At 38.6% G+C, this 12471-nt stretch overlaps 1 protein-coding gene and 1 pseudogene across 1 annotated transcript in view; one reads left to right on the top strand and one right to left on the bottom strand.

The window, feature by feature from the left end:
• Window positions 1–515: 515 nt before the first annotated feature.
• The window catches only part of PYROXD1 (pyridine nucleotide-disulphide oxidoreductase domain 1), a 33616-nt gene continuing 21660 nt past the window's right edge, over window positions 516–12471 (top strand). The window contains exons 1-3 of the mRNA XM_520786.9: window positions 516–724; window positions 3288–3368; window positions 8273–8392. Of these exons, the coding sequence (XP_520786.3) occupies window positions 641–724; window positions 3288–3368; window positions 8273–8392 (285 nt within the window). The 5' untranslated portion in view covers window positions 516–640. The remainder of the gene's footprint in view (window positions 725–3287; window positions 3369–8272; window positions 8393–12471) is intronic.
• Window positions 10509–11183, bottom strand: LOC100611382 (elongin-C-like; annotated as a pseudogene).

The following is a 12471-nucleotide window of genomic DNA, read 5'->3' as shown; positions in this document are numbered from 1 at the left end:
ATTTTTTAGAGAACAATTCAGTAGTATTGTTTTGCCTTGTCATGGAGAATTTTTGTGCTTCCACAAACAAAAATCTTGGATTGTTAGGTGAACGGTGGCAATCAAGTGGTTTTCAGAAGACTCAAGTTTCTTCATCTACAAAAATGACAGGAGTGGGGTCAGGATGTTCCCGAAGGCTCCTTCTACTAATAAAAGCATAAGATCTGTGCCTCTAATTTCTCGCAGAAACAAATAATGAGAACTTCACACCAATTCATTTATTATATGAATGTTTTGTCCCGTGAGAACACTGGTCTATCTTTAGATATGTAATTTATCAAACTTCTTTGGGTAACCCATCTTCTTTACTTTTTTATTTTTAATTTTTTGGTCTTCTCTTTGTCAAATTTTCATGGAATAACTACATTCAGGTGTAGTAATAGTAACGCAAAGCTCTGAACACCAGGAGACAATTCGTTGCTTCCGAAACGCAGCCGGCAGCAGGTACTCGAGATGAGTAGTGTGAGCTCCCGAGCACCCGTAGGTCGGATTCTCTGGATAAGGCACCGGAAGTGACCGCCTCGCGGCTGCTTCCTCTCCTGGAGTCCAGAGTGCCGCTGCTCCGCCGCGATATTCAGTAAACCACTGGGAGTCCGGCAGCATGGAGGCAGCGCGCCCTCCCCCGACGGCAGGGAAGTTCGTGGTGGTCGGCGGCGGCATCGCGGGCGTCACTTGTGCGGAGCAGGTAGGGCGGTGCTCAGGCGGTTCCGCCTCTTTCCCCGACCCCAAAGGGGATAGCACTGGAGGCCTTCCTCCCACCCCCTCCCTTTTTCTTCTTCCGGGTTCCTTTTTTGCTGCGCCCTTTTCCGCACTTATTGCTCCCAGATTTTAGAAACTGCTTGGTGGTCCTCAGATGACCTCACTAGCTTTCTCTTAAGCGCAGGGAGGAGTGGGAGGCAAATTATAGCCGAGAAACCAAAGCTGGCTGATCCGTGCTCAGATCCTTGTAATGTCAGAGCAGACATGAGGACTTTGTATTTAGACAAAAAATTCAGCCCCCTTTCTTTTTTTTTTTTCTTTTTTTTTCTTTTTCTTTGAGACGGAGTCTCACTCTGTCGCCCAGACTGGAGGGCAGTGGTGCGATCTTGGCTTAATGCAAGCTTTGCCTCCCGGGTTCAAGCGATTCTTCTGTTGCGTCAGCCTGTAGCTGGGATTACAGGCGCCAGCCACCACGCCCCGCTAATGTTTGTATTTTTAGTACAGACGGGCTTTCACCATGTTGGCCAGGCTGGTCTCGAACTCCTGGGCTCAAGCAGTCTGCCCGCTTCCGCCTACCGAAGTGCTGGCATTACAGGCCTGAGCCACAGCACCCGGCCCTCAGCCCCCTTTGTTAATTATCGTAGGTGATTGAGTTTAGTTTCCAGATAGTTGCCAAGTCTTTAGTGCATCTTAACTAATTAATAAAGAATCCCATACGTAAGTTTTCTATACTTCGAACTCCCAAGATAGAAGAAACTTTATTTCTAGTAAAGTTTTGTAAAACAATCAGCGAGGGATTAAATGCATGTAGGGCTTGCTTTCTTGATTATACTGAATAGCCAGAGCATATATATTCAGATACATGTGTGTATTCCAAAAAGTTCTACATTATTTTGTTGATACAAAGTAAACATGAGCAATCACTGAAGTCATAAGAAATAGTGGAAGAAACTCAAGTGTTTTCATCGTTGGATGCGTATTTTCCGTTTATTCACTAAGTAAACATATATGATGCAGGCACCGTATTAAGGGCTGAGTGTTCAACTATGAACAGCATGGTATACCATGCTAGGGACTCACAGCCTGCTGGAAGAGACAGTATTACAATATTGTATGTCTATGCAAGAGATATCAACGGTTATCTTAGGGGTGCCTGTGGAGTAGGTAGGGACTGAATTAGGGAAGAGGAATTTTTTTTTAATCAAAGGAGGTATTTTTAAAATCTCATTATGAAAGAATGAGTGAAAGTTCACCAAGTATTCGAGAAAAGAATGTCATCTCCAGTGGAAAAGCATGGATCATCAGGGAGCAGTAAAGCTTAAAGCATAGATCATAAGGAGTCTTATCATGCTAAGAACTTAACAAGAATTTACAAGTAGTCAAATGTTTTTGAGCAGTGGAGTAACTTGATCATATGAAAAGGCTTGAAAGATGATTAGTTACAATGTATTTGTGGCAGAGGCAGCTGGTTTATACGTGAAACTGGAGAGCCAATTCGAAGGCGATTTCAGTAGTATAAAGAAGTTTTGAGGACCTCATTTAGCAATGGAAACAGCAGAGATATAAATTACAGAATATACAGAGGAAAGAAAGATGGAGAGAGTAATAATATTGTCAAATATAGAAAGTTCAAATAAAATGAGACTAAGAAGAATCACACGGGTGTTGGGCACGATAGCTCGCACTTGTAATCTTAGAACTTTGGGAGGCCAAAGTGGGAGGATTGCATGAGGCCAGGAGTTTGAAGCCAGACTGGGCAACATGGCAAGATCCCATCTCCATAAAAAAAAAAAGAAAGAAAATAAATAATCCCTTGGATTTTAAGGATTCATAGATCCCTCAAACATGCTGTTTTAGTGATGGAATAGGAATAGAAGCCAGATTATTGAGGGTGGCAGTGTCGAGGAACCAGACTTTGAGATAAGAAAATGCTTTCAAGTACAGAGTGAAGAAGACAGAGGTTATAGCTAAAGGAAAATAATGAAACATTAACAAGTCATACCTCTAAATTTTGTTGAAGCTATTATTAAAATGGCTTTATCATCCCACAATATGTACTACTGGAAGAGGCAGAATAGGAGTGCCAGAGCACCTGGGGAAAGTTAGACCAATATTCTAAGTGTTTAATATTGAGGGTTTGCTTTAATTTCATCCCATTGAAGACAAATGAAATATTATTTTAAGATAAATAGAAGTTAGTTTAACTGGTAATTAGGAAGATAGTTTATTCTCATCCTCTGCATTATAACTAAATTGGTATACAAAATAGTTGAAGTAAATAAAGGATATTTCTTTATATCAGTTTTGTTCAGGAGTTCTTTGTTAGTGTTTACTGTAAATATTATTTTCTCAGTATCAGAATTTAACATTATTCACCATTGCCCCATCAAGACCAAGGATAATGGAGACCTTTAGATGAGGAACAGTGGGTTTTTAATTTTCTAGATTAATTACTTTATCAAAATTGCATTATCCTCAACCCCAAACCATATATACCAGTACTTAAGGTAATTTGTCCTAATTTTTTTTTCTCTCTTTTTAAAAATAAGTTGGCTACTCACTTTCCATCAGAAGATATTCTCTTGGTAACAGCTTCTCCTGTTATTAAAGCAGTTACAAATTTCAAGCAGGTAAGAACCTTTGTATAACTTCTTAATATTAATTTGAAAAAATCGCAATAACTTGCATAGCAGTTAGGGTAATTGTGTATTTTTTTCTTTCTTAAAAATTGACAAGTACAGTTATATGCTATACAACATGATGTTTTGATATATGTATACACTGTGGAATGGCTAAGTCAAGCTATTTAAAATCTTTCCAATTTGGATGCCTTTTATTTCTTTCTGTCACCTAATTTAATTGCTCTAGCTAGGACTTTAGTACTGTGTTGAATAGAAGTTGTGAGAGTGGGCATCCTTGTGTTGTTCTTGATCTTGGAAAAGCTTTCAGCTTTTCTCCATTCAATATATTATTAGCTATAGGCTTGTATATGACCATTTTTTTGTTGTGGTACATTCCTTCCATACCTAATTGTTGGGTTTTTATTATGAAAAGACGTTTAATTTTGTTGAATATTTTTTCTATATCTGTAGAGATGGTCATGATTTTTGTCCTTTGTTCTGTTAATGTGGTACATCATATTTACCGATTTGCATATTTTAAGCCATCTTTGCATCCCTGAATAAATCCCACTTGATTATGGTGAATTGATTGCTTTTTTTTGAGATGGAGTCTCACCCTGTTGCCCAGACTGGAGTGCAGTGGCACGATCTTGGCTCACTGCAAGCTCCGCCTCCTAGGTTCACGCCATTCTCCTGCCTCAGCCTCCCAAGTAGCTAGGACTACAGGCGCCCGCAACCATGCCCAGCTAATTTTTTGTATTTTTTAGTAGAGACGGGGTTTCACCATATTGGCCAGGCTGGTCTGGAACTCCTGACCTTGTGATCCATCCACCTCGGCCTCCCAAATTGCTGGGATTACAGGTGTGAGCCACCGCGCCCAGCCTGGAAAGTTTTCTGTTGTTATTTCTTTAAATACATGTTCTACTCCTTTGTCTTTCTTGTCTCCTTCTATAACTCCTATAATTCAAAGATTTGCTTATTTGATGCCATCCTTTAATTCCCTACTTCTACGTTCTTTTTCATTCTTTTTTCTTCTTCTTCCCTTCTGACTGTATATTTTCAAATAATCTGTCTTCAGATTCACAGATGTTTTCTTCTGTGTGATCAGTTCTCTTGTTGACATAGTCTGTTGCATTTTTTTTTTGTTTCATTCATTGCATCTTTCATCGTCAGAATTTCTGCTTTAGTTTTTAAATAACTTTTTAAATTTTTTGTTTGGTTGCTTATTGTTTTTCTGATTTAATTGAATTGTTTGTAACTTCTTGAAGTTCCTTCAGCTTCTTTAAACAATTATTTTGAATTCTTTGTCAGGCAGTTCTGACATTTGTGTTCTTTTGGTGGCATATCTTCTTGGTTTATCATGTTTCTTACTGCCTTATGTTGATGTTTGCACATTTGATGACACACTTGCTGTTTTCAGAAGTATGGGCTAGTTTTGCTGTGGAAAGACCTTCCCCTATGGGGAGGGCTGCTTGCTAGATGCGATGTAGCAGTTCTGGCACCAGTGAGGGTGCCCACTTTGTAGTCTGTGCAGCTCCGTCAGCTGAGTTAATTGTTGTTGAAGATTGCAGGGATCCTCAGCATCCAACTCTGGATGTCTGCAGTGGTAGTGAGGGTTGTTGGGGTTTTCAATGTCAATGGCTGCTAAGAGCCTCCCAATCTTTTCTTCTCCCACAAAGGAAGTTGTGGCTTAGGAGATCCCTGTTGGCACTGAGTCTGCCTTCTGGGTTCAGTGGCAGCAGCGCTGGTGTCTGATAAGTGGTGCCTATGGAGCAGATAGAGCTGAGGCCCAAAACACAGGCATACACGGAGGAATTAAAGTTCTGGGATCTGGGACTTCAATGATATTGGTGCCTAGGGTGCAGGTACCCGTACTGCTATATTGGTAATAGAATATGAGGTGAGGATGCTTGTGAGGCAGCCAGGGAAACCAAGAATGGGAACACATGTGTGCTCAGAGTTACAGCAGCTTCAGTGTCAGGGCAGGGCCTAGCTTTCAGTGGCAGCTGAGCCAGTGCCTGGATTGCAGACATGTGCAGTGAGGCTTGGTTGCAGGCCCCAAAGTGCAAACTAGCTTACTATGGTGATGGCTCTGGTGTCTGAGATGTAGGTGGGCCCAGTACGGGCCGTAGAACCTGGGTCTGAGGTGTAGGCATTCTCAGAGTGACCATGGCCCTGGGGTTGGAACACTCACAGGGTTGACGACAAAGTGACTCCTTTGCCAAAGCATCTTGACATTGGCCACTTCTTTGTGGAGACAAGATATGCCGCCATGTCTCCCACTCTAGGGTTCCCTGGCAGGAATGGTTGTTGGTCCCCTCACAGTAGCAAGGGATGCTAGTTTCCTCCGCAGTGCAGGCCACCATTTACCACAGTGGTCCCCACCATGTGGCTGATACTGATAGCCTCTGCCTTTCTTTGCTCCTAGCTATCTCCTGGTTTCTCAGGTATGCCAGGGTCATTATTGATTCTTTTATGTGGTTATTCTCCATTTTCATGCTCCACTGTGTTGCTGCAGATTGTTTAATGGGCTGTTGAGCCCTCTTTGGGCTATTTTGGCTTGTGAAGATTTGTCTATATTTGTTTTTTTTCATGGGGGAATGAAGGCTGATATCTCCTACTTAGCCATCTTGATGACAATACCTCCATGTATTCTGGAGTGTTTTAGTTGTTTAAAATTACAAATATTCTTTTGACAGTTATTTTAAAAAAGCTCGAGTTGAGAATTATTCAGATAGAATACCAAAAGCTCCCAGAATGATACTAAATTTTTAATCTTCTATTCTTTTTCTCCATTTTCCTTCCACTTAGAATTACTTTTGAGAAAGTTTCCAATAAAAAATTTTTTCAGGAAAGATGCTCTGCAAATCTAAAATGGGTACAAATATACATGATATTTATTATCAATATGAGTAGGGGTGTGTGTGTGTGTTTACACATCAGAAAAGTGCTTCCAAGCCAAGTTTATACTTACAGATAATTAGTGTCTCAGAATACTTTGTATTCCATTAATTTATATTCACATTATAGTAGGAGTCTAAGAACAGTTGGGTAATAGTATCATAGAAAAGTCATCTCCAAACTTTTTTTTTCCTGTAGCTCAACAGTTAAAAAGTTTTGCCCTGACATCCCAATATATGTATACTAATAAGTTATGTGTATGAGCTACAGAACTACAATTATAAATGTTATAAAGCCTATGCAAAATAAAATTTCTAAAATGTCGAAAAACGTACATTCTGATCTTTCTTCCCACCCTTCAATGAAGACTACTACCATAGCCCTTCATTTAATACGATGTCTCTGGTAATATCCTGATAATGGAATATAATTTTCTCATGTTGTAAATCCGTAAGACCAAGGGTAGTTTAGTGGCATATACCATGTTGTCCCTTTATAACCTAAATAGAGATACATATGATATCTTAGTACTTAGGTATAGCCAAAGAGTTATGGAGTTAGGGAGAAATAGAGGAAAAATTATAGCTATTAATCTTTAAAAGGTAAAAGTACATATTTAATGACAAGCTAAGACTGTATACATAAGAGAAAGATGTATAGCTGGGTCTCATAAGTATCTTTCCAGAAGACCTAATTCAGTATAATAATCCAAGAGTTGTGAGACTTGAATTCAGTTTTTGCCAGTTTTGTAAGTTATATACAACAGAAGGAAAAAGCTTGGTTTCTAGGCCTCTTGTTTACTGGTCAGGTAGCCTTGGAAGATCTCTGTAAGCTGCTTCACCTGTAGTATTAGGTTAATACTTCCCTTGCTTACTTCACAGGGTTGTGAACTTAAATGTGCCAATAACAAATATACAAATATCAGCTATTCTGTGTACAGCAGTAGGAAATGGCATTATCTTTATGATTTATTGAGTACCTATATTATATATTAACCAATGTGCTAGGCACATAAGATAAGGAGATTAAAAGTATAGAACATAACACCAAAAAGTCACTAGTGCTTATCCTGAGGGATTAAGGATGAGATTTGAAGAGTGATAGAGACTTTAACATTTACTCTCTATTATGTATTGTTTGTTTAGTGTTACAAAGAGCATGATTCATGACTTGTATAATTTTTAAAGGAGAAAAAAGATTACTGCTAATAATTCACATTTATTAAGTGCTTACCATGCATCAAGTAGCCTTCTAAAGGTTTCAGATCTATTCTATGATCCTTAAATAACCCTAGAAGTAGGTTCTTACATAATTTGTAAGACTGTAAAGGGGTCACGAGACCAAAAGGTTTGAGAACTGTCAGGGCCATGCAGTAAGATTTCCATGCAGTTTTTAAAGAGCAGCTGAGGTTGAATATCAATCTGTAAGGCTGTGTGGTCTTTCTGCAGCAAACTGGGCTTAGGACTAGAGCAAGCAGATAGTTTATAGGGTTGAGGGTTTTCAGGTTAACAGTTTAGGATAAGAGAGCAAGGAAGTAAAGGATTTAGGGAAAAGGTGAATTGATTCACAATTGAACTTTAGCTGGACAGAAAGGAAAGTGAGTCTAGAATACTGATGGTTTTATAGAACAGGAAAGAAGAGTGCAAAGACTAGATGACCATAAGGTCTGCTAGTAAATAGAGAAAGCTTGAAGGATAGGGAAATAAATAAGCTATTTGGCTAAACTGTAGAAATGTAAGTGGTGTTACCCCTCATTTTACAGGTCAGCTCTCATTTTATTAGCCAGGAAACTATGGCTTGTGACACCTGACTTGCCCAGGAGCGGCCAAGCAAATATTTAAGTCTCTAAATGCTGAGTCTGGTCCTCTTTCCACTCTATATAGTGCAGTTGGCTAATTTGTTTGTTTTATAAACACAAAATAGTGTATAAAAGCAAAGTATTTTTATTATTTAAGGTTCTTGAAAGAAAATACTTTAAAAATATACATTTTTAATCTCTTTGATCTATACAGATTTCTAAAATATTGGAAGAATTTGATGTTGAAGAACAATCAAGTACCATGTTAGGAAAACGCTTTCCCAACATTAAGGTTATAGAATCTGGCGTAAAGCAACTGAAGAGTGAAGAACACGTAAGATAATTGTTTTCTTAATAACATTTTCCATTGTTGAATCTTGATGAAGTTTTGCCTGCCTCTTTTCACTCCAGCTCTACTACCACCACCATTTAAGTTTTTAACATGTAAAGTTTAGTGACATTGATTTCCAGTATTATTAGAAAAAATACAGTTTTTGTAAGTTTATTGGAATTATATAATTAGATTTGGGATTTTAGTCTTCACATTTCAAATTACATTAATGTTTATAAAGTGTCCACTGTGTTCTGGATACTGCATTAGGTGCTGGGATGCAGTAGGGTTAATACGAGGTGTCGGCTCTTAGGAACTGTCAGTGTCAAAGGGAATATGAACATGCATACTATAATTATATTGACATATAAAAAACACAGTCACTGAAATACTATCAAAGCTCTGATATCAGGGATTAAGGAAGACTTTACAGAGAGAGTAAAATGAGCTGGGTATTAACAGATGAGTGAAATTAAGAGTTCCCCAGGTGGAAAGAGGCATTCCAGGAAGGGGAGATTGAATGTTCAAAGACCCAAAGAAAGGAAAAGAAATATGAAGAATAGAGATGTCAAAGGGATTAGGGTGTGGTTAAGTAAAGGAGATTGGCAATCAAGGCTAGAAGATAAGTAAGTGAGAACCTGAAGGGTTTTTAATGTCACACTATAAGAAGTTGAGTTTGGGCCGGTGTGTTGGCTCATGCCTGTAATCCCAGCACTTTAGGAGGCTGAGGCAGGCGGATCATGAGGTCAGGAGATTGAGACCATCCTGGCTAACATGGTGAAACCCTGTCTCTACTAAAAATACAAAAAATTAGCCGGGTGTGGTGGCGGGCACCTGTAGTCCCAGCTACTCGGAGACTGAGGCAGGAGAATGGCGTGAACCCGGGAGGCGGAGCTTGCAGTGAGCCCAGATCGCACCACTGCACTCCAGCCTGGGCGACAGAGTGAGACTCCTTCTCAAAAAAAAGAGAGAAGTTGAGTTTGTTTTATATTTGGGAGAAATTGTAAGGTGATTTAAAGAGCTGGGGCATCAATGATAAAATAGATTTTTTTTTTTTTTTTTTTTAGGAAGATACATCTGATAGGAGTGTTGAGCATGAACAAGTGGCTAGTAGCCAACCAAACTAGAAGGTGGTTATGATAGTCAAAAATTATGTGAAGAGTCAGGAAATTATGTACAGGCTCATGCCTATAATCCCCAGCACTTTGTGAGGCCAAGGCAGACGGATGGCTTTAGCCTAGAAGTTCGACTCTAGCCTGGGCAACATAGCAAAACCCCGTATCTACAAAAAATATACAAAAAGTTAATCAGGCATGGTGGCGTGCACTTGTAGTCCCAGCTACTTTGGTGACTGAGGTGGGAAGATCACCTGAGCCTGGGAGTTCAAGGCTGCAGTTAGCTGTGATTGCGCCACTGCACTCCAGCCTGGGCAACAGAGTGAGACCCTGTCTCAAAAAGGATAATAATAATTTTTAAAAAATTGATTTGAAAAATGATGTAAGGTCTGAACTGAGACAGGGACAATGTAGTTGTAAAAAATATCCCAGATTTGAGTGAGATTTCTGCTGTAACTTTGGCAGGACTCAATAACCCTTTACATGAGAATGAAGAAGGCAGTCTCAGGAAAGGATGTTGTAAGATGATTTACAGTATCCCAGATGCGCTTCAGGTAAGATGAGAAGTAGATTTGTAGTTGTTTCTATAAGCAGTTCTAATTTATGAGTTCTAGCTCATAAATTAGAGATGTGTTTTATCTCCTTTAGGGATAAAACACATATATACCACATTTGAAACACAAGTAATTTGAGAGAAAAAAGTATTGAATTTTATCAGGAAAAAATAAAAAATCTGAATCCCCAAACCAGATAAGTTTCTAATACTTATAGTGGTATTACATATTCCAAGTAATATATTTGTCAATTTATTTGTAAATTGAGGTGGGCTCTCAAAATATGCTAAATGGATTGTCAGGGAATTTATGTGTTAGGGCATTTGAATGAATCAGAGTGCTTCCCGTTACCATTTGAAAAATATCCCACATGCAGTGCATGTCTGCCTTCTCTTATCCATTGACCTTTACATTTTTGTTTTTTTAACAGTTTATTATAATTTCTTTTATTTAACAATCTAGGAAGTTGGCAGCCATCAGCAGTTCTAGTGCTATTTCAGGTGCAGTTGGGAATTCAGGAACTCAGTGGAGCTGTTAGTGTAGCGAACTTTGTATGTAAAATACATGCATACAGCCAGGCGCGGTGGCTCACACCTGTAATCCCAGCACTTTGGGAGGCCTTGGCGGGTGGATCACGAGGTCAGGAGGTCGAGACCATCCTGGCTAACACGGTGAAATCCCGTCTCTACTAAAAATACAAAAAAAAATTAGCCAGGCGTGGGGGCGGGCGCCTGTAGTCCCAGCTACTTGGGAGGCTGAGGCAGGAGAATGGCGTGAACCCGGGAGCTTGCAGTGAGCCGAGATCACGCCGCTGCACTCCAGCCTGGGCGACAGAGCGAGACTCCATCTAAAGAAAAAAAAAAACACATGCGTACTTTTGATAGCACATGTGAAGGTATCTCTCTAAAATTGACCTCATTGGTTTCATTCTCAGCAAACTGAGCTGGGCCACTCAACATGGCTTTTATCATGTCTGATGTTAATGCATGTTCTCTTTTTACAGTAAATTCATGGCCATCAGATGATATCAATTTCACATACCTGGCATCAGGGCCTTCACAGCCACCATAGGTTTTCTCTTCCCCATCCATTTTGTTCTTATGAAATGCTACTGTGCTTCCCCAGGAACTTCAGTAGTTTCCTAGTGAGGCGAGGACGCAGAGTGTGTGGCTCACTTCCGTCTGGAGAAGTGTCCTTTACATTTTTTAGTGAATTAGAGATAGTATGTTTTACTTTCACGTCTCTTGCCAAAAATTTAGCAGTAGCTAATGGAAAGAGTTTTTGTGTTTGTTTGTGCTATTTGTTTTTACAGCAGCTAAATGCAAATTATTTTTTAAGTTTTGTCAGTGCCTATAATTAACTTTTGTTCTTGTCAGTTGAAATTCTAACCAGATTATTTAAAAGAAGACTTGTATAAAATTTCTATATGGATTATGCTATGCTGGATTACTGGTTTTATGTATTTGTTATGGAACTGAATAATTAATTTGAGTTATAAATGTCTCATTGGATGTTAAGTGCTATGATACAGTTTAACAAGGTTTGTAAGTCAAACACTTGGCACAAACAGTAACCCCTAAATCATTCGAACAAAGTTGAGCATCTCTCATAGTAGCATGCATTTATGTTTAAATGTTTTCTAAAGGCTACTATTTATATGTGGTTTTTCATTCAGTATTAAAGAACAAAAGCAATAGATCTCTGATATGTAGTTTTAGACCCATTTATGTTATTAATTAATATAAATTTAAAGCCAATACATGCTAGGATTAAAGATTATCATATTTTTTACTTATACTAAAATATACCCCAAAAGCATTTGGTTTGCTCATAAAGTCATTATTTGTACTTAAGAATATGAGTACTTTTTTTTTTAAGCACTTCTAGTCTTTTTAGATTAAGAAGACATACCATAACCTCTTGTTCCACTCACTGCTTTTCTTTACTCATAATAGATATGAAGGTAGGATATGGTTAGAATTACTAGGTCTTCTTACAGTAACTTCCCTTGAGATCAGAAATCTTCATCAAGGCCTGTCACAGGTGTAATGAGAATGCTTAATTTAAAAATTTCTTGAAGTTTTGTTTTTAATGTGGGGTCAACATACCTTTTCAACCAACATGGGATTCCCTGAAGTTTAATACAAAACTTTGTGTGAATGTACCTTTTTATGCCAGGGGAGAAAGACTAGTTTTCAGGAGATCTCAAAATGGTTCATGAGCTTAAAATGATTAAGAATAACTGGATTAGTACATGTATTCTCATGCTTAGTTTTGTAATTCCTATAACAAAGAACTGAGTGCCACCAAGAGGCAACCTTAATATATTATGTTTTGCTTTTGCCTTATTGAATTTTTAGTTTAAAGTGAAGTTGTATCCATGTTGATTATGTGTCTCCATTTTCTTTCATTG

Source organism: Pan troglodytes, chromosome 10, assembly GCF_028858775.2.
Source record: "Pan troglodytes isolate AG18354 chromosome 10, NHGRI_mPanTro3-v2.0_pri, whole genome shotgun sequence".
Taxonomy (NCBI): Eukaryota; Metazoa; Chordata; class Mammalia; order Primates; family Hominidae; genus Pan; species Pan troglodytes.
Note: the sequence above shows the minus strand (reverse complement) of the source record. Positions and strands in the feature narration are given on the sequence as shown.